Source organism: Sardina pilchardus, chromosome 6 (genome assembly GCF_963854185.1).
Source record: "Sardina pilchardus chromosome 6, fSarPil1.1, whole genome shotgun sequence".
NCBI classification, from domain to species: Eukaryota; Metazoa; Chordata; class Actinopteri; order Clupeiformes; family Clupeidae; genus Sardina; species Sardina pilchardus.
In genome coordinates, this window is record NC_084999.1 from 16724472 (window position 1) to 16749616 (window position 25145).

The 25145-nt window shown below is 42.9% G+C and overlaps 2 protein-coding genes across 2 annotated transcripts; one reads left to right on the forward strand and one right to left on the reverse strand.

Annotated features, from left to right (window-relative positions):
• Positions 1-355: 355 nt before the first annotated feature.
• col28a1b (collagen, type XXVIII, alpha 1b) lies at positions 356-17616 on the forward strand. Its single transcript, XM_062538727.1, has 35 exons — positions 356-543; positions 1301-1422; positions 1878-2443; positions 3467-3487; positions 3618-3686; positions 3863-3916; positions 4201-4245; positions 4344-4370; positions 4672-4716; positions 4811-4855; positions 6380-6433; positions 7095-7163; positions 7550-7618; positions 8121-8189; positions 8566-8634; positions 8793-8861; positions 9019-9087; positions 9662-9730; positions 9974-10045; positions 10330-10398; positions 10703-10774; positions 11220-11288; positions 11514-11582; positions 11850-11918; positions 12104-12172; positions 12375-12443; positions 12993-13061; positions 13241-13309; positions 13600-13680; positions 13846-13881; positions 14006-14042; positions 14588-15142; positions 15561-15769; positions 16203-16440; positions 16642-17616. The coding sequence occupies exons 2-35, from the start codon at positions 1326-1328 to the stop codon at positions 16812-16814; spliced, it is 3531 nt and encodes a 1176-aa protein (XP_062394711.1). The 5' UTR covers positions 356-543; positions 1301-1325; the 3' UTR covers positions 16815-17616.
• Positions 17617-18362: 746 nt separating this feature from the next.
• Positions 18363-24889, reverse strand: si:dkey-256h2.1 (uncharacterized protein LOC337520 homolog). The gene is made up of 12 exons (XM_062537718.1): positions 24346-24889; positions 24008-24147; positions 23656-23831; positions 23326-23486; positions 23017-23157; positions 22501-22622; positions 22212-22380; positions 21674-21819; positions 20783-20916; positions 20427-20553; positions 19738-19871; positions 18363-18585 (listed from the first exon to the last, which is right to left on the reverse strand). Exons 1-12 carry the CDS (start codon positions 24813-24815, stop codon positions 18466-18468), a joined length of 2040 nt encoding a protein of 679 aa, XP_062393702.1. The 5' UTR covers positions 24816-24889; the 3' UTR covers positions 18363-18465.
• Positions 24890-25145: the final 256 nt, after the last annotated feature.

Below are 25145 nucleotides of genomic sequence, written 5' to 3' on the forward strand. Positions count from 1 at the left end.
TCCAGGTGGGTGGATTTATGATTCCACAGTTCCACAGGAAACAATGTTGAGCAACTCCTCCAGCAAGTACTCAATGGGGAACATGACTGGTTTTCAAATTCGTAGGCGTCCTTCAGGTTGGAATGGAAAGAGGGGTAGTCTGCCTGCCCCATCCAAATAATCTCCAACAGGAACAATCACAACAACTACATCTGGTTTCACACTGCAGCAGTCATATGCTGTAAGAACGTGTTGTAGCCAATTTAGGCTGGACTATATTGCCCTGCAAACGTTTTTATTTGTTTAAAAAATGTACGCTAAAACCGTATTTAGGCTACCTTTATTTTTTCACCCTTATAATGAATAATATCACGACTGTTAATGATAAAGATTTATCAAATTATAGTTCGTGGAGTTTGCCCACCCTCCTCAAAAAAGCGCTCCATCCCATTGGGACGATAATTCCTCTTCGTTGAGAATCAGCGCACTATAACCTGTAATGGAGCAGCAACTGCACGCACAGACTACTACATGAGTTACAACTTTGTTTTAATGAGAGTAAAGGTAAGCAATTAACATCCCTATATTTATCACACCTCACATTCTTTACCTACACGGCATGGTTGTGAATGCATATTATGTATTTTAGAAGTCAGAATAAGTTCAATGTTATTTCAGCATGCAGATTTGGGGATTCGAAAATGATGGAGAGGTCTAAAGACGACGAATATGCTCACACGATATTTATTGTTTGAAAATCGAATAATTAAGATACTCCTTTATACTGTTCACAAAAAAAGTGTCGCGGTCTATCTGAGTGTTTTACTAATCATTTGATGAGTTTTCAAGCGCCGGACAGAGTGGGAGGGTTATGACTCATCTTTTCAAACGACAATTTTGCCAACCGGCTATAACTGGCTTCATTATGTTGCGATGAATGTTTAAATTTCGACATCAAGACACAGCAAGTTACAATTAAATGCTGTGTCAAATAAGTCCACTATTCACGTAGCCTAAGACAACTATTTCAACAGTCAATGATTGACATGAGGCATTTGACGACAGCTGTCTCCATGGGTTAGGAACGTGCAGTTGGAAAATAAAACCACATGTGATGAGTGCCAGGTCATCACAAACTGATTTATTGTTAATAGCAAATCACTGTCTGTACTGCTTGTAGGCCTAATGTTTTATTTTCAGCCTTAACGATAATTTTGTTGAGGTTTTTATACTATTCTGAAAGTAGTTTCAAATAGTTTTCACTTTCTTGGGTCTGTCAGCGGTTAGGAAACCCATCAGTGTATATATTTGTGTGTCCAAGACCAGGCCGTGTGACATTAGACAGCATGGGTAAAGTCCTGCTGCTCTTCCTGGTTCTGTTGGCCCTTACACCTGAGACTAGGGGCCAGAGGAGACCTGCGGGACCAAGAGGCGATAGCAGGGGTAAGATTATTACATTTGTCAAGATGTAATGACTGAGTTTTGAATTTATCAATCTAAATGGCTAATCTAAGAAGTTTCCTACTCTGTTACATGATTTTGTTGTTCTAGATAAAATTAGAAATGCTGTGTAGTCTTTGGAACTGGGCACTGAAGTGAAGTCTGTGTGTATACTGGACTATAATGGGATATCCTATACTGGCACAGACTTGTGTACTCCTATATATCATCCCTTGTTCTGACATTTCAAAGTCTTTGTAGTAGTTGGAACTTATTTATTTAAAATCTCATGAGGGCACTTAAATATTTGTGTGCGTGATGTGTCCATTGGACCATACTGGAACACAGTGGACCGTGTGGTCTCTCTCATTCCTTCTAAGCCACAACACAGTAGTTGGAGTTTTTGAATTTCCCGACCTCCCCTGGGGGCCGTCTTCCCACGTTAAATCTCCTCGCAGGTCAAGTGTGTCCCCTGGAGCTGGCGTTTATCTTGGACAGCTCGGAGAGCGCCAAGCACCTCCTGTTCGGGAGGCAGAAGGCCTTCGTGGACACGTTCAGCCGCAGGATCGCACAGCTGCAGTTGGGCGGCTGGGAACTGGACTTCCGACTGGCCGCCATCCAGTACAGCAGCACCGTGTTCGTGGACCAGCGCTTCTCCGACTGGCAGAGCCTGGAGAACTTCCTGCTGCGGGTGGCCCGGATGGCCTACATCGGCCAGGGCACGTACACCACCTACGCCATCACCAACGCCACGCAGCTCTTCGCCCAGGAGACCTCGCCGGAGAGCGTGCGCGTGGCGCTGCTCATGACCGACGGCTCCGACCACCCCAGGAACCCGGACGTGATCGCGGCGTCCGCCGAGGCCAAGAGCAGCGGCATCAAGCTCTTCGCCCTCGGCCTCTCGGACCAGGCGCGGCAGAGCCAGAGCAGCGCCAAGCTGCGCTCCATGGCCAGCTCTCCCGCCAAGATGTACGTCCACTCCCTCACGGAGGCCAACCTGGAGGAGACGCTTCTCAGAGAGATTGTAAGTAGGAGTCTACAGGACACACACCATCAAAAGTGGGGCGTTATAGTGGACTCCTGGCCTTGAGACCTCTGTGTTTTGAAATCTTGGCTGTGGGTGGTGCTACAGTATATGGTGATGGGAGCACAGCATCACTACAAGTTCAAAGGAATGGAAGCAGTGAAATTTAACCAGGATGAGGGCCATGGTTGTGTTGTATGTTGTGTGCAGCCTGTGCACTTGGCTTACATTCAGTAAGTCTCACATTTTGTGGGGATGACAGTGCCTGTTTTGATGGACTTTACCAGTGTCCATTGTACTAAGATGTAGTGTTGCCTGGCTTTGAGGGCCTCATGTTTTGGCAACCAGTGTTTCTCTTGACTTAAACTTCTAACTTCAACTTTTCAAGTTCACATTCACAACTAACAACATTCACTATTTAGCCAACAAAACTATGTAGGCAGATATGATTATCAAAGGCATTTGTGTTGGTGCCCGTTTTATGGTCTTGGAATATTCCAGATGGATGCCTGCGTGACTCTAGAGACAGCATAAAGTGTAAGAGATTTACACCGGAAAATCCGATCACAAGGCAAATAACTTCATATTAGCAACCGATATAAATAAAAAATCCCAGTTGCTATTGTCTGTCTGTTGTGTGGAACACAATTCGTGTAAATCTCAGCTGGGTGTCCCCAGAGGAAGGTCACTTGTCAATGCCTGAATGAAAGTGTGCCTCAGAAGATTTTCCACATATACACACACAAGTGGCTGGCAGCGCCCCGGGGGTTAAGCCCTGTCTACAGACAGACAATAGTGGGGACTGTGTTGAAGCACAAACTGAATGGCATTACATTTCTCATTTCCATCCTAAACAGAGGGTCTTTCCTGGGAGCCATTGCTTGGTAGGGGAGAGGGAAGAAGGGGGAAATCATTCACTATGTCCTAGCTAGATTTCTGGCAAGTATAGTGTAGGCCTGTTGGCTGCTGTAAGATACTTTGCAGGCATACTCATCAGCATGTTGTCCATTTTTGTTTTCACAGAGTTCCATTGCTAAGGAGGGTGTAAGTATTTCTTTATACAACGTTATTGCATCAGAATGTTATCTCAAATCTACATTTTTTTTTAAATACTTTCAGGAGGTTTATGGCTCTAACTTTAGTGAACTAACTCCGTTGTTCCTTGACGTGCTAGTGTCCCAAGGCACAGCCACAGCCGGTGTGTGCATGTGACAAGGGAGACCGAGGCCTGCCAGGAAGCCCAGTGAGTTCAAATCCCATCAACTGAATTCAGCACTTTGCTTACAGTATATTCTGCATTTCTCAATAATCATTTCCCAATAAGCCTTTGCTAAAGACTTGTCATAAATGTTGTCAAGCATTATAAAGAAATGAGTGCTTATGGATGTCAATGGGTTACCAATTCCTCTCTACATTTAGGGCAAAAAGGGAGACGCAGGATATGATGGGCCTCCAGGTCCAAAGGGCTCAATGGTATGAGTACATATCTAAATTGATTGATTGATTGATTGATTGATTGATTGATTGATTGACCATTTGGCTGGTTGGTTAGTTGATTGTTTGATTGATTGATTGTTTGATCGATTGTTTGATTGATTGATTGATTGATTGATTAATTCGTTAACTAATTGGTTGGTTGGTTGACCTACAAATGGATGGGTAGTTTGGTGTATTGCTTCATCGGTTGAGTGGGTATCTGTGTATGTGGACTCATCAACATCTGCTGTCTGTGCCTCTCCTGTGTCATATGCTATCAGGGGGAGTCAGGTGTGGATGGCAGGCCTGGCGTCGATGGCGCTGAGGTAAACTGTAAACTGTAACCATACTGATTGATTTTAGTCTTCGTATATAATCGAATGTTGTCTTTAATTTATGCATTGTTTTTTGTCTGTATTAACAGGGGACATCAGGTTTTAAAGGTGACAAGGTAATGTATCTTTGTTCAATGTAGTTTTCCTCAGGTATCCATCAGACTAGCAAATCATGACTGTAAGCATCGTCATAAACATTAATCTAGCAATCACACGATTTTTGTTTTGTCTTCAGTAGGCTACAACTAGCAAATCCATTTACATCAATAAGTCCTAGTTGCTGAACTATGATCCCATACATACCACAGCCACTGCTCACTTCCGTAGGGGATAACCCGTAGCGATCATTCACACTCATTCACACTCTGTGTGTGGCTGATCATGATATCACTTGACTTGATGTGAACTATGTTGCAGGGCGAGAGAGGGGACTGCGGAGCCCCAGGGGTGAAGGGAGACTCGGTAAGGCCTTTCCATCACACACAACTCTACAGGCCATATGTAGCCTGGGACCAGTTGTGCAGGGACTAATTGGACCATGGCAATGTTTTCACAGGGCCTGATGGGACTGTCTGGGCCACGGGGATTTAAGGGCGAGCAGGTACAGTATGTCTATATTGTTATGAATTGTGCATTTTAGAAGGTTAATCACAGAGGGATAAGCAATTATTTGTTTTTATTAAATACAAAATAATGATACAAAATCATGGTCAGTATTTTTACTGATTAGGGAACAAATTATGTTTATGTTTCAGGGAAATTGAATTAGCAATTTCTTTTGCTATAGTTTGATGTTCATGTTTATGTTCATTGTCAGTGTCATCTGGTTATATCACAAGCAGAAGGCTAATTTTTATCTTGTCAGCAAGATAGACGTATTCAAATTGCGAGCTGAATAAACTGATTACAACATCTTTATTAATCCCGATTGCGGCGACCAAAACAGGAGCGCCTCGCCAAAAAGGGCAACGTATACGGAGCCGTGTCTTCTTCCCCGTCCGTGCACTTATGGAATGTGAATTAGGGATTACAGCTAATCCGGAGGCTAACGTGTATCTAAAGCAGTGAATCCAGCCTTGCAGGATATTATTTTTTTTTCAGGAGTGGACTTTGTGCGGAGGGATTAGCCCAGGCGCAGAGTCGCACAGCTCAACTTTGCCCTCCAGCATTGGCATGATGACAGTGACTGTTTTGCTGTGATTAGCTATTGGCTATTGAGAGTTTAGAGGCACCCGGCCCCTCCCCTTACTACTACTACTGCTGCTTACATTGGTGTTACTTCTGTGCTTTAACCACCACTGGTGCAATCTGTACTACTACAAATAGGTGTTCTGTGGAAGCTGCATTGATGTACTGGTATTTTTCTTCTTTTGTGGTATAAGAACACAATACAAGCTGTTCAGTTGATAGAAAGACCCACAATAGGATTGCTTTGCCTTCTCTGGAGGGAGAGAGAAAATACCTTGATGAGCTGCCAGTATTAGACAAAGGAGCCAAATACTGGAGGAGAGTGTGTTGGCTACAGATCACAGTACAGCATGCAGTCCATTCAGAGGCACATTGTGTTGTTTACATTTCGGCCATGTTATGTACTATGACTATGGTTTGTTTATGCACCTTCATCTAGGGCTGTGCCTGTGTTGTGTATGGGCAAGGACTTGATACAATACGCATCATGATACATGGGTCACGATGCAATACATCACAATATATTGTGATACAATACATATTGTGAAATATTTATTTTTTACTGAAAATGTAAAAATAGAGCTGGAAACACAATTTGCTGTGTACCACCTTTGCAGTATAACATGTAGATCACATTATACTGTTAGTTCAGCAAACAAATAACAAAAATATCACCTAATGTTTTAATAAAATAAATCCGTATTTGGCGGCAGTGATGATATGATGTATTGTGCAAGTGCTGACAAGATATATCGATATTTTGATGTCGAAAGCACAGCCCTATCATAAATCAGGCATTTACATCGGTGTTTCACACCAATTTTACTTGTTCGAGATGTTACAGGATGTATTACATATAAGGTATTGTGTACTGGACCTTATTGCCCATTGGCCATTCATGACAATTGATGATGTCTTTTGCTTTTTTAAATTTCAGGGTCATTTGGGCCCTCCAGGAGACCAAGGGCCAGAGGGACTCCCAGGGCCCAAAGTAAGAACTCCACACACACACACACACACACACGCCAGCGAGGGCCCAAACCTCGACCCCCCCACCCCCCCCCCCCCACCACACACACACACACAGACAGACATACACACACACACACGTGCACACGAAGACACACTCTGCCAAAGTAACCCCCCCCCCCCCCCCCACACACACACACACACATACACAGACAGACAGACAGATAAAGACGGCCAAAGTGCCCCCCTCCCTCGCTCCCATATCCATGTCCATGCCATCGCTGTTTCCCCACTGTCTGGGCTTCCAGCATACTTATGAACTGACCTTTTCCAAATGGAGCCATCTCAATTTGAATGTGATATTTCTGTGGGAGAGTTTGCATGACAGAACAAGGGGCACTTTGATCTCAAGACAGTTTTATGACTCTTGACAAATGATCATGCCTAGACAATCCGTGACATTGAACACCATAAGCCACCCACATCTTCCCATGATCCCTTCTATGCCATTTTAGATCACTCTATTATTAGTAGAAACAGTGAAACACATAAATTCTTATTGCATTATTAATACATTTATTTATGCATTATGAATTATTTATAATAATGTATTCATGGACAACACATTAATAAGGGCTTGATGATGCTGCTGTTCAATTTGTGGCCTCATTATCTAATTCCAGGGAGATCGGGGACCTGTTGGTGCTGCTGGGCTACAAGGAGACATTGGCATAGGATTCCCAGGTCAAAAGGTCAGGGCATAGTTTTTCTTTTTTATTATTACAGTAGCATATGTTACTGATATGCTGTATCTTTTATTAAGAACACACTATAATGATTATTTGCCATTCATCATACATACTGTAGTAGTTATCATTCACTCATTTGGTGTTGAACACTGTACCATGCGCAATGCATACACAATGTTTGCTATCAGTCTTATGTAAAATATGCGCTCAAAGAGGAGATATACACTGTGCAACGTAATGTATTGTGATGAGTGAGGCAGTGGTTTGACAATCAGTCGACCAGGATTTGATTCGAGAACTCGCTGTTGCGAGTCCATGTCGCTTTGAATAAAAGTGTCTGTGAAATACCAGTCAACTTTAACTTTATTTTATTCCATGGTGGATTTCAGGGTGACAAAGGCAACCAAGGACGGCCAGGACCAGCTGGGCTTGTAGGGGTTGGACTGCCAGGTGAAGCAGTAAGTTAAACCTCGCCTTTTCATATCTTTGTCAGATTCTTATTTATGTGGATAAGAACCTTGCATGGGTGTGAATTGATTATTTACACAAGGGTTACAGATGTAATGGTAGATAATTTCTCTCATGAACCACAAAGATATTTTGCAAGAATTACGCAACAGTACCACATCAAGATTTGAGTTGCAATGTGGAGGATTAGCCAACATCTGGACACCTTTTTAACTTTCTGACTTGCCAGATGTTCTCAACTTAAAATAAGGCCACATATAAACCAATGCTCTGTGTAGAAAAATATTCAACATTTTAAGTTAAACTGTACATTCTTTCAAAAAGCAGTATTGATTTTACTTGTATTCTTAATTCACGATGTGATGTCTTCCTCTCGTGTAGTATTTCTGTAGTCCTTTTGTCAGCAGCTTGTTCTTGCATAGAAACTAGAATTACAACTAAAACGTAGTGGAAGCCTAGTTTATGAATGTGTGATGTTGTATCTGTTTAAAGGGTCCCCCGGGAGCACCAGGGCCACAGGGGATTCAAGGCGTCCCAGGTGAGGGTCTACCTGGACCCAAGGTGAGTAGTAAACAGACCTCTAAAATCACAATGACATGTGGGATACACATACACACACACACACGCGCACACACACACACACACACACACACACACACACACACACACTGTGGAGCAAGTGGATAAAGAGCCCATACCATATTCGAGTGTAAGTGCCCACAAGGACCCAGAGAGTGTCTCACTTCCTTCCTGTCACATGACACAAATGCCATATCAAAAATGTAAGAATAGTAAAATAATATTGTCTGATGATAATGAAAGAGAATGAAATCACAATGACATGATATTCATTGAAGTGCTGCATTAGATACATAGTAGTATGTACTGTATCGAAACTGATTCACTCACCCGCATCTGCCATTCCTCAACGTCACAGGGGGAAAGAGGCTACGAGGGACCCAAGGGTGGCCGGGGGCCAGTAGGAGTAGGAAGCAAAGGTGATAAGGTAGAGTACATCATGGAGTTATAGGTGGTCATCCTATATGAATCTTATTAAGGATTATATCAACTAGTCAACTATTAAAATCACTAGTCGGTGTTGTACACAGCGGTCAGTTAGTATTTCCAGCTTGTTGTGAAGGTAATGGATTTTGTTCCCTGTAGGGAGATGCAGGACCCCCTGGTATTCAAGGGCCAGTGGGAGCTTCTGGAGTTGGAATCCAAGGAGAGGAGGTTTGACTGCATAAACTCAACAAGAGTGGTTGACACATTTCAGCAAAGATATTTTGTATCTTCATTAATATGTAATAATCGGTAAATGATAACTGTATCTTCCTTTTGTATCTGTATCTTTTGGTAAATGATAATTGTATCATCCTTTCCCAATCAGGGAAACCAAGGGCCTTTAGGTCCACCTGGTCCGAGAGGGCCTCCAGGCCTGGGGATTGTGGGACCAAAGGTAAGACTTCTCTGTCAATTATCATGTAGTTTTGTGGGATTAATTAGGGGCCTTTTTTTCTGTGACTTTGCATTTTAAAGCAACACTAGAGCACTTTTCCTCTGTCGCACACATGCTATTTGTTTATCCAGCAAATAACAGACCAGGTAGAATATGTTGCATGATTTTATGAAAGTACGATGTATTGCGACATCGAAGCAACTCAAATTTGTAGTTTCTGATGCCTCATTTCATCGAACTACAGATACACTACCCCACCTCGTAAAGTTACATAGTGCGGTTATAGACGATAGAGGGCCGCGAAGTGACAGCAGAAGTGCCATTCACCCTCTTATGAGTTGATGAACTGCTGAAATGATTTTTGAAAACATTATTTTAAGGTACGAAAAACTCTTTAGTGTTGCTTTAATGCTCTCTAACATACTGTATGTACTCAGCTGTGCAGTGTGTAGTGTAGTGTGTGAGTGTGTTTATTGTAAACACACACTAGAAATTGATTTATCCGTACAGCCAGTTAGAGTTTTATGTCTGGTCGGGATGTGATGTCCTTAATTGTTTTGACATGTGTTGTCAGGGAAACCAAGGTTTAACCGGTGAACGTGGACTCCCTGGAGAGCGGTCCACTGGGAATCCCGGACCAAAAGTACAATTTTATTTGTTCACATACAATACAATAATATGACAGCAAAATGTCATGTGTTATTTTCCATACACATTAATGTGTGGGAAACATGGTTTTCGTATATCTGAGTTTGTTGGCAGAGCTGCAGTCCACATGATATACAGCACCATTCTGTTCTCATGTGATGCATAAACTAATCATCTGGTTTGCCGATCTGTAAATCTGGATCTGCACAGGTCTAAGTCTTTAATGTCTCTTGTCCAGGGGGAGGCTGGTCTACCAGGATTGGCTGGAGCCTCTGGCATCCCTGGAGATGATGGGGCCTCAGGGCCAAAGGTGGGAATTCTGGGAATAATGTGAGAGTGATGTATTGTGTGAATTGTATGTGTTGATTGTATTGTGTGATGTATTGTTGTATTGTATGTGTGAAGTATTGGGAAGGCTGGAATCATCTGTTCACTCTCATCACCTACAGAGAGTCAAAGGGGCATGTTATTTAGAGTTAAAGTTAGAGTGTTATTAACTGAACGTTTACTACTGGTATTTTTCCTTGCTGAACTATGAATAACGTGGGTGTTTTAATAGATGAGGATTTCTCATGTCTTTTGCGTCAATGTCAGGGTGATCCAGGCTTACCTGGGCCTAGAGGGCAGGATGGTCCACCCGGAAGAGGCTCACCTGGAGTAAAGGTACACTGGCTGTGTGTTGTATTTACAGTCATCAATTTAATCCTTTTTCAAAATATATGATGTGGATATACATTTCAGATACAAACAGGAGATGTGTTAAATTACTAGTGCTATGGGTAGGGAATTTCCTATTTACCATAGAAAATAAGAATAGTCATTTAAAAAAAGCACCAACAACATTTGTTGGTAAAAAAAAAAGCATCGACATAGAAAGCATTTTCAAGCATCGACATAGAAATGTTATGACACATACTGTAGGCAATGAGATATCCTGCTAGCTTTCTAACCGTAGCTGACCCTGCAGGGCGACAGAGGGGACAGAGGTGGACGAGGCCAGCCGGGGGGGCCGGGGGCTCCTGGGCCTGCAGGACCAAAGGTGAGCACCACGCCCACCACTATAGGCGTGTTTCCACTACCCTGGTGCTGGGACTTTTTTGGGGAAGGTACTTTTGACCGGGCCGCGACTGGCCTGGTCCTCTCAGGCGTTGTGTCTCCATATGGTGTGGTGTCAACAGGGAATGGAAAGATGTTACTGTCATTTCTACTCATATAGAAGGAGAATATAATCTCCTGTGTCCTCATGCATTAGCAACAGTCAATTTAAAAGCCAGTCACTCTACAGTACAGTATTTAAAAGTGACTTAAACTACAGTACTGATAATGAGGCACAATTCTAAAGATGTTTGTTTATATTTGATTATTTGTTTGTACGACTAATGCTGTTTGCTGATATTTAATTTATTGTTTAAATGGCTAATGATGTCTGTTTGTATCTGATTACTTGTTTGAATTACTAATAATGTTCATTGATATCTGACTAGGGAAGCCCTGGCTCTGCTGGTCCACCAGGAAGCGTGGGATCTCCAGGGAGGGGTATACAAGGAGAAAAGGTACACAGTGGTGCTTTATTAGTGCCTGGTTGGTTTGTATTGATCAGTTGTTCAAGGTTTGATTAATTCATGGTCTGGCTGATTTAGGAAGGATAGAATAACTTGATAGGCAGCATTATATTTTTGTTTGACGCAGCATTTATGGCAAAATATGAAAGTTGCCAATATCGGGTCATCCAACGCTCAGCATATTCCATTTTTTAATTTACAACTTTACAACTCCAGGGAGACTCGGGTCCAGTCGGTCCTGCAGGCCCTGTGGGGGAACCTGGCGTTGGTATTGCAGGCCGGAGGGTAAACAACAGAACACATCCATCCATCCATACATTCACCTGTTCATCCATACATATCTACCTGTTTATCCATACATACTGTACATCCACCTGTTTATCCATACATACATATCCACCTGTTCATCCATCTATCCATCCATCCACCTCTTCATCCATCCATCCATCCATTTGTTCATCCATTGCTCTCATCCCTCCATCCATCTATCTAATGAGGCAACTGAGTGTTCCCCTGTGGTCAGGTTAGATGAATGTGTTCTTCCTGTTGAAGGGTGACAGAGGATTAATGGGAGCACCTGGGCTAGCTGGAGCCAAAGGGGAGGGCTATCCTGGCCCACAGGTAATGGCAGCCATTTTGAAAATGAGCTCTAACACTACTACAACTTGAAATTCTGTTAGTTTTAATAATACCCTTATTGATGACATTTATTGAAATATGCTGTTTTTGAAATGTATTTTAAATTTAATATGCATATGTATTATTAAATCAACTACTGGAGGTAAATCCCATTTGTGTGTTATTAGGGAGTCCCAGGAGCAAAGGGATCTCTAGGAGAACCTGGTCCAGAGGGAAGAGGTCTACCAGGACCAAAGGCAAGTCCACCGTCCAGCACACTCAAGTTTTCTCTTCGATGGTCTTTATTTTAATCAGAATAGATGTTTTTAGCTGCTAGAAAAAATCTAAATGTATTTTAATCACATACTGTACATGCTGTAGCATGGAAAGAAGTATTCAGTCTTGGGGTCAAAGTTTTGCATCAAAATTCTTTTGGAAACGTTTTTTTTTATCCCTCAGGGAGACCGTGGCGCCACAGGACTCCCTGGGTTTCCCGGGGCAACAGGCATAGGGCAGATTGGACCCAAGGTGAGTGGATACTCAATTAGCATATCATATGCATATCACTGACAGCTCTCGCATAGTTTAAAAACCTTGGCAGTTATGTGTAGTCATTTGATAGAAATGTTATGCAAAGTCTTGTACAATCGACTTAGATTCTGTATTACGCAGTGTTTCCTCCTCCTGATAGTTAGGCCCTTAATTGACCTTTCGCCAGCGTTTGATTGACAGACAATCTGACCAATCAGAACGCTTCTAATACGGAGCTCATGGATGTCCGCCGTTCTGTCCGACATCACAGCAACAACACAGTTGTTAACCTTTCATTTACTGTCTCAGCTGATTCGGTTTCCCCCCTCCTGGCGAAAGGTCAATTGTTTTGCTCCTAACACATTATTTTCTTTAGGCCAGAAAAGAGAAAGTAACAAGTTAGGTATGTGAAGTGTATTAGAGTGTATTGTGTAATATGGTGTAAAATGGATTGGCTATTGTTTGTGTCACTGTGGATAAAACAGTCTGCTAAAGACTTTCCTGTAAAATGAATTGAAGTGAAGGGTTCTGATCCGTGTGTTATAGGGTTCCATGGGTCCGCTAGGCCCGCCAGGTCCACAGGGCCCTCCTGGGGAAGGCATCCAAGGACCAAAGGTCAACTTCCTATTTGTTAATATTATGGTCTTGAGTTCACTCTCAATGTTTGAAGTTGCCTGCTAATAAAATACTGTAAAACTGTTCTTAGGTGATACTTAAAGTCGGGTGCCTTGTGACCATTTTGCTTACTAAGCACTAGCAGTTGTTAACCTTGTGTGTTTTCCTCTTCACTCCAGGGTGACAGTGGCTACCAGGGAGTCCCGGGACCAAGAGGTCCTCCAGGAGAGGGCCTATCAGGTGCTAAGGTAGGACATGTCAGACAAAGCCCAGGTTGGCTATCCTGCCATGCACACACCTCACCAGCATTTGTTAGGTCTGGTTACTGTAAATGTTTTGGGAACATAGCAGCTAAGGTGCTGGGCTAGCATACAGTAACCAGGAAAGTTGTGAGTTGAATTGCTGATAGAGTTACTCTGGGGCGACTGACCCTTATAATGATTGACGTGTGAAAGTCGCTTTGGATAAATCCGTCAGCCAAACGAACAAATAAGCAAATAAATATGTCAATAATGTGTTATTTGTTGTGAGTTTGTAGGGGGACAGAGGCTTCCAAGGGGAGAATGGCAAGAAGGGTGACAGAGGAGGCCATGGAGAGCCGGGGTCATCTGGGCCTGTGGTACGCTGCACTACTCTCCTGATCACTGACCTGTCTTCATAATGACCATAATGTTCATATCGACTTGCCCATATAAAAAAGTGGGATGGGGTTAGTGTTGATCTGTTGACTTCAATGTGAAGCTCTGTCTGTCTCTGAAGCCAAGGAATGTCTCTTCTATTATAGGGTAGAGTTGGAGAAAAAGGCGAGGCTGGTCTGTCAGTGAGTGACTTTAAAACATTCATATACATGTACTCTTAATGCTACTAATATACTCTATGATCATGTCATTATGTTAATACTTGTTGACCACTGTTAGTATTTGTTTTTATTTTATATCCAATAGAGAGAAGAGGTCATTGAAATTGTCCGGTCGATATGTGGTATGTGATAACTAAGCTCAATCCATTTGAAAGAATAATTGTCCAACTTCAATGCTAGATGTTCCTTTTTTATGTTCTTAAAAGTTGTGAGGTGTATTGCAATTGGACCATTATCAAGACTGGAGGCTTTTGGTAAAAGTATATGAGTGATTTAGTAAAGGGGGGGGGGGGTATTGCTGGTGTGGCGCAGCTGGTTATAGCGCCCATACTATGTTCAGGTCCAGGTGCCCACAGGGACCCACCAGGCTCGAGAATGGCTCGGTTCATTTCCCGGTCACTCCCCATCTCTCTCTCTCTCCTCCTACTCGCTTCCTGTCACTCCCTCTACTGTCCTGTCTGATTAGAGGCATAACCACCACCACCAACACCATCACACACACACACACACACACACACACACACACACACACACACACACACACACACAATCCTGCATGACCACAGCTCTAAATAACCTCCAAAAATATTCGGAACTGTTATTCATTTCAATGTTCCATTTTTTACGGGAGCTCTTTCTTCATCTGTGACCTCTTGACCTTTCCCAGGCTGTGGGGTGCGCTGCAGAGTGAACCCGCTGGAGCTGGTCTTTGTGATCGACAGCTCGGAGAGCGTGGGCCCCGAGAACTTCGACATGGTCAAGGACTTTGTGAACGGCCTGATCGACAAGGTGTCGGTGAGCGCGGAGGTGACGCGCGTGGGCGTGGTGCTGTACAGCCACATCAACGTGGTGGTGGTCAACCTGGCGCAGGTGGCGCCGCGCGACGACGTCAAGTCGGCCGTGCGCCGCATGGTCTACCTGGGCGAGGGCACCTACACGGGCAGCGCCCTGCGCCAGGCCAACGAGCAGTTCCGGGCGGCCCGGCCGGGCGTGCGCAAGATGGCCGTGGTGATCACCGACGGGCAGACGGACACCCGCGACCAGGTGAAGCTGGAGGACGCCGTCCACGAGGCGCACCTGTCCAACATCGAGATGTTTGTCATCGGGGTGGTCAACCAGAGTGACCCGTTCTTTAGTGACTTCAAGCAGGAGCTCAACACCATGGCCTCTGACCCAGACGATGAGCACGTCCATATGATCAGTGACTTTGCCACACTACCGGGTATGCATTTGGACACACTCAAAAATGTTCTACTGTATGTCAAAATGTCACACCTGATATCTCTTATTTGAAAGAAGGTAGTACTTTGGCAAACTGATTATTTTTAACTAATGCACTGTTTTTTATTTGTTTATTATGTTGACAGTGTTTATTTGATATGCAATAAGAGCTACACACCCTATTTCATAGAGTGTACTGTACAAGTGGGATGTTATTGTGTGCTAGTGTCTTGGGGAAGATTCGGTGTTCCGATTTCATTGTGGTGGAAGGTTTTGCATCAGCTCCAGCATAGAAGAATGTTGTTGGGACATATTGTGGTGTTTACAAGAGGGAACTTCCAGTTCTTCACTATGTTGTTCTTTGTGTGTGTGTGTGTGTGTGTGTGTGTGTGTGTGTATGTGTGTGTGACTCATCGCAGCCCTGGAGCGCCAGCTGCTCAAGCACATCTGCGAGACTAATGACGGATCCCTGTTCAGCCGGTTCCCCAGCTCCCACCTCCCACCTGGCACCCACACCTCGTGGGCAGAGACGCGGGAGCAGGAGCGGGAGCGAGCGGAGGCACGGGAGCTGCCCGAGAGGACGGACACGCCCACGTTCACCGGAGACTACCGGAGGACGCACACAGGGGTAACGTGAACCGAGTTCGTCTGTTTGGCTGCTTAAGGGCAAGCGTGTGTGGAAGTACGCCACTGATCTGAGCGCAGACTTGGAGTCCAGTCTAATCAGTCTAATCCTCAATAGACGCATTGGTCTGAGTCATCACTGGCTCTGGACCTGAGCAATACCTCCATCTCCAGCAGTCAATGAGGCATTACAAGAAGAATCTTTAAAGGAACCAAGAGAGATTCTATTAGAACGCACCATAGCTTACTGTACACAAACTCGCAAATCACTAAATACCCTAATAAATAAAATCCTAATATATCCTCATACTGTATATCAATGTCACATCTCTGGGATAAATAACAGATGAACTTATTTGGGTCTGAACTGCACACGGCAGGAGTTATCTGCTGCGAGACTTAACAAACTACTGATACTGTGTCGATCTGAAATTCAGCCAGGAGCTCCTGGGGGTTATGGAGACCCAGCAAGAGCCAGCATAGACTCTACCAGCAGAGTGGACAGTGGCAAGTCCTGGTGGTACAATGGCGGAGTTCCTCCCTTCCCATATGCACCCCCTGAGGAGCCGCGCTGGCACCCCACTGGGCCTGAACACAGGACTCCAACCCAGCCGGAGCCTCCTCCTGTACCAAGCCTAGAATCTTCTGTCACATCACCCAGCAACTTTACACTAGGTGGGCCATCATTTTCCTTCCACAAATACAGTATGTTTGTGAACTATGATTTTCTATTCCAAAGTTATCTGTCAATAAAGATAGAGAGGTAACCAACTACAGTATCTTTCAACCGGAATTACATTTTTAATTTAACATAATGTTTTTTCACCAGACTTCAATCAAGCAGGCAAGTGACTTTGACTCTTGCTTCTTTTCCAGATGAAAAATGCAAAGATACGCTAGAACCAGGTCCGTGCCGGGACTACGTGGTCAAGTGGTACTATGACCGCAATGCCAATGCGTGTGCCCGGTTTTGGTACGGAGGATGTGGAGGCAATAGGAACCAGTTTGAATCTGAGAAGAGTTGTAAGAAGGCCTGTGTGGGGGTTTAATCGTCTGTCACATGAGACACTGAAATGCAATAATCAGAAGCTATTAAATTAGCCTCAGAAAAACATGTATTGGAAAGTATGTACTGTATGTCATGAGACTTGGTTGCATGTATCCAACCTGCTTTAAGTACTCAGCACAACCTCAAAATATTGACACTGATCATTCTATTATGGTAACATACTGTAGTCATGTTATATGGTAATAAGTCACATTATTTCTCCATATCCATAGTAGGACATGGTGCTACACTTTATCATAAAACCATTGTAAGCTATCTCACACTAAATAGAAGAAATTGTATTCCATAGCCTTTTATATATCCAGTGAATGGGCCCCGACTACTTGGCAATAAAGCTCTTATTCATGTAGCATTGCTTATGCAATCTGTATTTATTTTGTCATAGACAACAAAATGCTCCCATTACACACTGTGGAGAATGTGCAGCCTTAAGATACTGCTCAGGTCAGGTCTTAGGCAAACTTCAACCTGTTCATCTGCTTGAAGCAAACTGGTTTCTACATACTGTACGTTAAAACGTGCATACAGTACTTACAGGAGCTCTTCAACAAGCCAGGGTAGGACCAGAGTAGAGATGCCCGAAGGCGAACATATTACAAAATACTGTAGGTTCTCACCTGCTTGCAGCAACAATGTTAGCCTACAACATACTGTGTGGTTACAGAATTACATATTCAGTACTGTATCACAGTGCTAAACTATTAACATGGACATGAAACATATTTTGAATGTACTGTATTTTAGTTTAACAGCTTTATCTAATTATGAGGATGTTTTAAAAATGTGCAACATGAAATAAGTGTTGAATAAAAAAAAAACATTTTTCTAACTGTGATTTTTTCCGGTTTTATTATTATTATTATTATTATTATTATTATTATTGAAGTATCAATTGGCATTCTATGAAACCATATGGATATGTGCAATACATTCCCAATGCTTAGTGTCTATGTGAGTTTGTGCTTAAACCGTGACATGTATTCATGGCAGAGGTCAACAATACAAAATCTTAGACCACCGTATAGGCAAGCCATCACACATCATCCTCTGAAAGCTTTTCACAAAGAATAAGCCACTTACAGAAGATAGAAGATTATATCTGAAGGATCACAAGGATCTCAAATTAATGTCTGCTGCCACTTGGCTCAAACATTACCATCTACAGGCCAAACAACCCACTGGAAGTAATGAGATAGGCCTACTTATGCCCAAGAAGCCACTAAGAATCTCAAAAAATATCCTTCTCCTTTTTATCACTTGATCAGGGTCATGGCAAGCACACTTTTGGCTCTTGCGAAAATGAGGGAATTAGCCACTAAAGTTTGACAACAAACTCCTCAATTCAGGAGCTCCTTTTGCCATTTCTTGGCTTGATTAGAGGTATCACAGAAAATATTTGCCTTTGTTTATGGGCACATCAGGCAATTTCACTTTTCTTATACAACTTTCTACACTAATGCAACCTTTTCCATGTGCAAAGAAGGATATACGAGTGTGCTTTAAGATGAAAAAAAGATAGCCGAAACAGTTGAAGAAAAATAGAGATTTTAATCACAGTGGTTTAGTAACTGACACACAAACCTTTTAAATGATCTATCAAACAAACAAACAAACAGACAACAGACAATGAATCACTTGTAGAACACAAGGTATGAAACCATAACAATGTAGCCAGGGTCGCTGGACGGATTGGGGTCCATTCCTTCATATAAACCGAAGTAGTGGATGCTATTGGTTCCACTCCAGTCGAGCTGTAACAGTGCGAAAGCCCAGTCAGAGAAGACTCCATTTGTTTAGATGACTAAGGTCTAAATCACTATCTATGCAACAATCAGCATGGATAACATTATAATGTATTGTATCTAAATAACTGAATTGAGAAGAACTGAGCCAAACTGAGCCCATTGCCGTGACCAGCTGCGTTACGTCCAAGGATCAACTCAAGGATCCACTCATTTAAAATACGTCATGCATGTCCCTCAAGACCCTTCATCGAAGTCCTTCAGGAAGAACGGTGACTATGGTGCCCTGGCTCTTCAGTGGGACTTAAGCCTGACATAATTCTTGAAACTATGAATAACTTCCTAAAAACTTTAAAGTATCAAAATGAATCAATCTCTTGTGCTGAAATAGAAAGAACATCTCAAAGAGTATTGATATTTTTGATTGATTTTGATGTTTGAGTGATATTGATGTTTTTTGTGTAAGAGTTGAAACATAATTATTTGACAGTAGAAGCTAAATAGTAAATAGTCAAAGCTAAAAGGCCCTAATTTAAATGACGAGTAAAGGGCAAAGTCTCTCAGTGAGCATAGTGTCTCAGGCATGAACTAAATAGTGTATGTTGCGTGGGAGCATTGATGTGGTCCACCAATGTTTGTGCTTAGGATCTTGCTCATGGTATTTAATTAGCAAACATGTGTTTTACCTCATTATTAAATAAGCTTTCTAAAACTGCTTAAGACTGAAAAAGTCCTTGATTACAATGCATTCAAGGCCATTGTAACACTCTGCAACCATTTACTTTCTATATTACTGCACCATGAAATTAGCCTGGCAAGCCAAACTGGCTACCATGAAATTATAAGCTAGAGTTGCTGTGTCTCTGCATTGCCTAGCAACCATTCCGCTACATGAAATATATTTTTGTCAGAAGAATGGTTATTTATGAACAAATTGTTGCATTTCTTTTGGCTGTCTTTATTTCATGAAATCTTGCCAAATAGAAGTAGTAACAGTTTTAGAAAAGCAATAAGCTTTGCATCATGCAACAACTCTGCCTAGAACCTACCTAGAACCTCTTGGGACACATTTTGCTTAATGTATTGAGACTTAAGACTTTGCCCACAATTTAAACCCAAAATGTTATATTAAGAACCGATAACACTCTCAACGATTGTTACCTGATTAGAGAGGTCGACCCTCCATGGGTTGACCTGCAGTCCGTCGCACCAGCCCCCCCGTCCGTAGAGCCAGGTGCCATGCTCGTTGGGCACAGCCCCCTCTGCCACGCGGAGGGCGCAACCAAGGGCACTTCCTGCACAGGGCATCAGAGTAAAAATAATGCATGTCACAAATATCATTTTAATTCCATACAAACTGCAGAAACGGAACACTTCTTAGCTCATGATTTAACACTTGGCAGAAAAGCTTTAACACATGTGTTGCTGTTTATTACTAGAGGGCTACGTGTATTCGGGTTTCATACATTTCACGGGTTCCATTTCTTAGAAAACTGTTCTGGGATCTCTGAATCAACTTGTCTACAGTGTGTGTCGGGGAGTCAGACTATTTCTTCACAGCACCTGAGAGTGAATTCAACCAAAGTAAGAAGCAGCTGTACCATTTTTTTTTCCTTTTTTTTTTAAGCTTGGCTAAAGGTCTGACCTGATGATTTTCACTAGAGCATCTTTAGAGTAGTAAGCCATGAAATCAGTACATACTGTTAGTACTTACAAATACTGTAGGTATTATGTTTTAACAATTACCCCACCGTCCAGTGTTGAAATCATTCTTAGAATTCTGCACTCAAAATTCTGTCATTTCTATTACAGGCACACAGCATTTCTTTCTTTTTTTTTTTTTCCTTTACCTGCTGAGTCGAAAATGCGGGTGTTGTTGTAGATGCCATTGACCAGGAAATGGTGCGAGGTTACACAGAACTCCCCACAGCCGTACTCATCGCTCCCATGGCCAGTGATGACGGCATACAGCTCAACCTGTCACACAAACAAAATGGCTTCAATAGTCAAGGTGACACCAGAGAGGGTTAAAGCGAAGGATCTTTGGTGACACCCATTTGACATCACATTTTAATTAGTTAATTAATGCATACTATTACATCAAACATTATAGCAATATACTGCATAATGATTCCTAAAGGGCACATTTACCTGGCCTATCTGTGCTATTTTATCTGTACACAAATACAAATCATCGGATGATTACCTTCTTGGTTGAGGCTGGAATGGTAAACTTCAGTGGCTGGAATCTCTTATTGTAGCCCTTGTCAAATGTGCCTCCATCAAACAATGATGTCAATTTGAATGGCTGAAGCCTTTCACCATTGCCTGTCTCTTTGACTGAAATAGCGAGAACAAAATGGTTGACATTATTAGAATCCCCGCCTTAAAGCTGCAGCACAAAGGGAGAGAATTTTTTTTTTTAAAAAGATCTGGTACATGTTCATCAGCAACCACAGTGAAATAAAAAATAACACATTAACGGAAGTATGTGTCCAAAACATCTTTTGACTAGGCTGATATTTTGAAGGGGAAGGGGGGAAGGGGTAAAGGGATGAACAGGTCCAGATGGCCCTCCAGAGACTAATTTCTCGCCATTTCACTCCACTGTTAGCAAGACACCTGTGGAGTTCCTGGTACTCTCTCTCCCAACCTCGCTTCTCTTTCTCTCCCTCTCTTCTCTCTCTCTCTCCTCTCTCTCTGTCCCCTTCCTCTCTCTAAGCCCTTTGGCCTTTTTACCAAAAGCATCACCAAGGGAACATGAGCCACTGTCAGGGACAAAACAAAGAACACAAAAACAAACAAACAAAAAAAAAACAGTCCATACAGGAGAAAAGCATAAGCATATGGAGTTGTGATGCCTGAGTAGAGTGCATCTCTCAACCTACTTCTTTAAAAAATACATTTTACACAAGCTATTTGTTTACTTATTCTGTTTACCGTGCTTATATTGTGATTCCAATGGCCTCAAAACAATCTGCATTTGAGGGAGGTTACAGGGCTGTATGCTTGTGTGTTTTGCAAAATAAAATCGTTATTTTACATGTTGTTTCGCATAGATACATTTTAATCATGTTAACACCGGTGAGCCTCTGACCTGTCTGATTGTTGTGACTGAAGCGCAGGTTGAGGGTCACGACCCAGGGCATGGCCCAGGGCACAGTCTTCATGGTGAGAGTGCATCTCTCATTATTCAACAAGGGCATGAGCGGAGACACATCAGTAATCCAACGACCAATTCCTCTGTTGAATATGAACAGGTCAGTCAAGTCAAATCAAGCTTATTTATAATGCACTTTTTTTTTTTTTTTTTAAATAACAGGGGTTCTACTAAAATGATGTACAGTCAAAATGACTAGACTGATACATATAAAAGGATATAAGAGGCAATAGACATATACAAGAAAAAAAACAAATGCTAAATGTTATTTATAATAGTTATGGTTATGGTTATGGTGGTGGTGCTTAGCATATAATAGTATAAAAGTACAAAAGAATTCATTCTAAATGTACACAAAAAGATTTTGATTGAGTTGGGTAAAAAAATGGGACAAACTTAATGGAACCATCAAAAATAAAATAGTCGTGACTCGTGAGTCAAAAAAAAGCAGAGAAGCACTACAAGCGTGTATAACCTGCGGAATGCCGTGATCCAGCGGCCCAGCTCCATGTTGCAGACCGGGCTGAAGTGGTCACAGCACACAAACAGCTGCACGGTGTGGTCCCAGTGAGCACATGTTTCATCCCTTCGGCCGGGACAGGACAGGGAGGCGTCCAGTTCCAGCACGCTGTAGTCCAGCCCACCTGCCAAAGACACAAACACAAAACGCGTGTTGAAACGAGCCCATTATGGGACTTTGGGGGAAAAAAGCAAACTCGTGCCGTCCAAAAGGCCGGACAACGCAGGCGTGTGCAGAAACAGACCTGTGGGGAGGTCCACCGTGGCCTGAGCCCCGTGTTCCCCCTGCATCTGGACACGGTCAAACACAGGCACGACTGTAGCTGGCCTCTCTAGGTGTTCCCTCAAGCCATCCTGGTATTCAAACCTACAGGGCCCACACATCTGAATGTTTCTGTGTCCAGTAATAGTGCTCTACAGTTATAGACTATAATGAAAGTGGCCTAAAGTAAATTAACACTCTTTCTTGCTAAAGTTACTATGTTGTGTGTGTGTGTGTGTTTGTGTGTATGTCTGTCTGTCTGTCTGTCTATGTGTGTGTGTGTGTGTGTGTGTGTGTGTGTGTGTGTGTGTGTGTGTCGTCATTACCACAGACCAGGACAGCGGACTCTACAGGACTTCTATACTTCTGAGAGTCTGTATGCAATAATACTTGACTCAAGGCAACACATATGAGTGGACTGCAGTTATGGTTGTTTCAGATGGCACCGACATGCTGCATGTTGTGAGCAAAAAGAAAATTGATCGATAAGTTCTCTCACCACTGGGCCTGCCAGCTGAGGAATCTGAAAGTGGGGTAGAGGAACCAGCCTGTCTCACACAGCACCCCCTGCTGGTCGATTCCAAAGAAGAAGTTGGGAGAGGGAGTGGTTTGGAAGGACACATTTACTTCTTTTCCAGCTCTAGACACAACACACAGGGAACAAACATCAGGAACTGAAAACATGAAGTGTGAGCAAAGTTAACCACAGAAAGATAGGGTGGCACTGTAGCAACAAGCTGTCGAGTTCCACTACTTCTCCAAGCTTTGTGTCAGTGCACTGAACAAATTCAGAATACGGACAAAATACCGAAGGATGTTGTCAACAGATATCTCCAAGTGCACCATGGCAGCAGGTATTCCTAGTGCTGTGTTGCATTCCTCTCCGACACAGTTCATGTCTTTGATTGGCTGCCCCGCTGAAGTGTGTACCACCACTCCCACAGCTTTAGAGGCTGCCATATTCTTCACCTGGGGCAGGATAAAAACACTTCATTTGGCAGTATACTCCCTCTTGGCATCACTGTGTGAACTGGCTTTGAACATAAAATAATGCATTAGGCTATGCGAGAGAGCAGTACATTTGCAGTGTAGGCTACTAGCATTCATTGTTACTGACTAGGGAGTGAGACAGACATACCTTGGTGAAAAACGAACAACCGCTGTCAGTAACCCATGCAACGGCACCTGCAACTGAGGAAGCGGGTGAACAACCATCACCTCCATCCTTCAGTCGGTATGGTTTCTGGTCCCAGTGGCCGTTCAACCAATCATACCTGGCGTTCAGTCGCTTGGTGATCACTGGTATATCCCATTCTGTGTGGAAGACAAAGATGCTTTGCATGAGTCAAAGTTAACCAACATGGGAGAATACCGGTACATGCTTTGGTTAGTGTTTTTACTCCATTGTAGGAAAACATGAAAACCTTCCCTGTTGCTTTGCTCCAAAAGTGATTGAGCCTCACACATACAAGCTTCTAAACACAACAAACCTGTGGAAGTGAACACAGCTTGAGCCAAGCCACAGTTGTGTCCGTTGCAACCCCAGGAATACAGGACCTTCGGGATCCAGTTACCCAACGCAAAAACAGGGACAGGTGAAAAATGTAATCTGGAGAGGACATCTTTCCCCCTGTGAGAGTTTGTATATATAAAAAACAGTTAATTCTGAAACGTAAATATGCATTGAGGACTAACCTATTGGGATAATTACATCGACTGCGTTCAGTAAGAACATGGTTAGTCATCATCTTCACACTTTCATCAGTGGCAACGTGCGTAATTGTCAGTTTGATGCTTGAGACGCGTTCAACACTGGCCTATAACCTACCTGTGAGAGGCCGAGGCAATGTGATAGACCTGTTCCCTCATCCAAAGCGCGTCTTCAGCAGCAGAGTCATCCAGAGATAAGAACACTGCATGAGTGGTTTCTGGCAGGTACTCGACCAAGTCGGTCAGTGAGGCGTTTGAGGACCACAAGCACTCCAAGAAAGCCGACTTGTTAGTGAAGGCGTGGATAACCACGGACGATTTCTGTTGCATGGGATACGTGAATTCCCCATCCAGTGTCTTAATCTGAAATGGAGCTGCGTTGTCTCCCGGTTCAAACCCTGTCAAGTCATTATGTTTTCTTTGATATAGCGTAGTTTGAATTACGGGTGCCAAATCGCGCCTTTCCTCGTCTAGATTATGGGAAAGTCTCAGTAGTTTAGACGATGAATATGCCTGTATTTGAAAACCCGTTAAACACGCGTTAAAGAAACAAAATGCAAACGTGATTATCAGACAAATGTCTGTCATGATGCAAAAGTTCCGCAGAAGCAGAAGCAGAAGCAGACTTCCTAGTTTCCCTGCTAAAGTCTTATTAAATTCAGTGGGCGTAACCTACGGTGGCTGAAAGGGTCAAAGGAGCTGTCCATTTGATAAAGTCTGTGCATAGAACTTCATGCTTCTAAATCTCAGATTTTAATTGTCAAGGGAAAATATTACTAATGTAGGCTAACTGAATACTCTGATTCTCAAACTACATATCATTGCATGTTTCCCCCCCTTCTGTAACGGTGAAGGGAAATGAAAATTGAGCGGAAGCTTACGTATGGCTATGCCAGGCTAAGCCTACATTAATTTGAG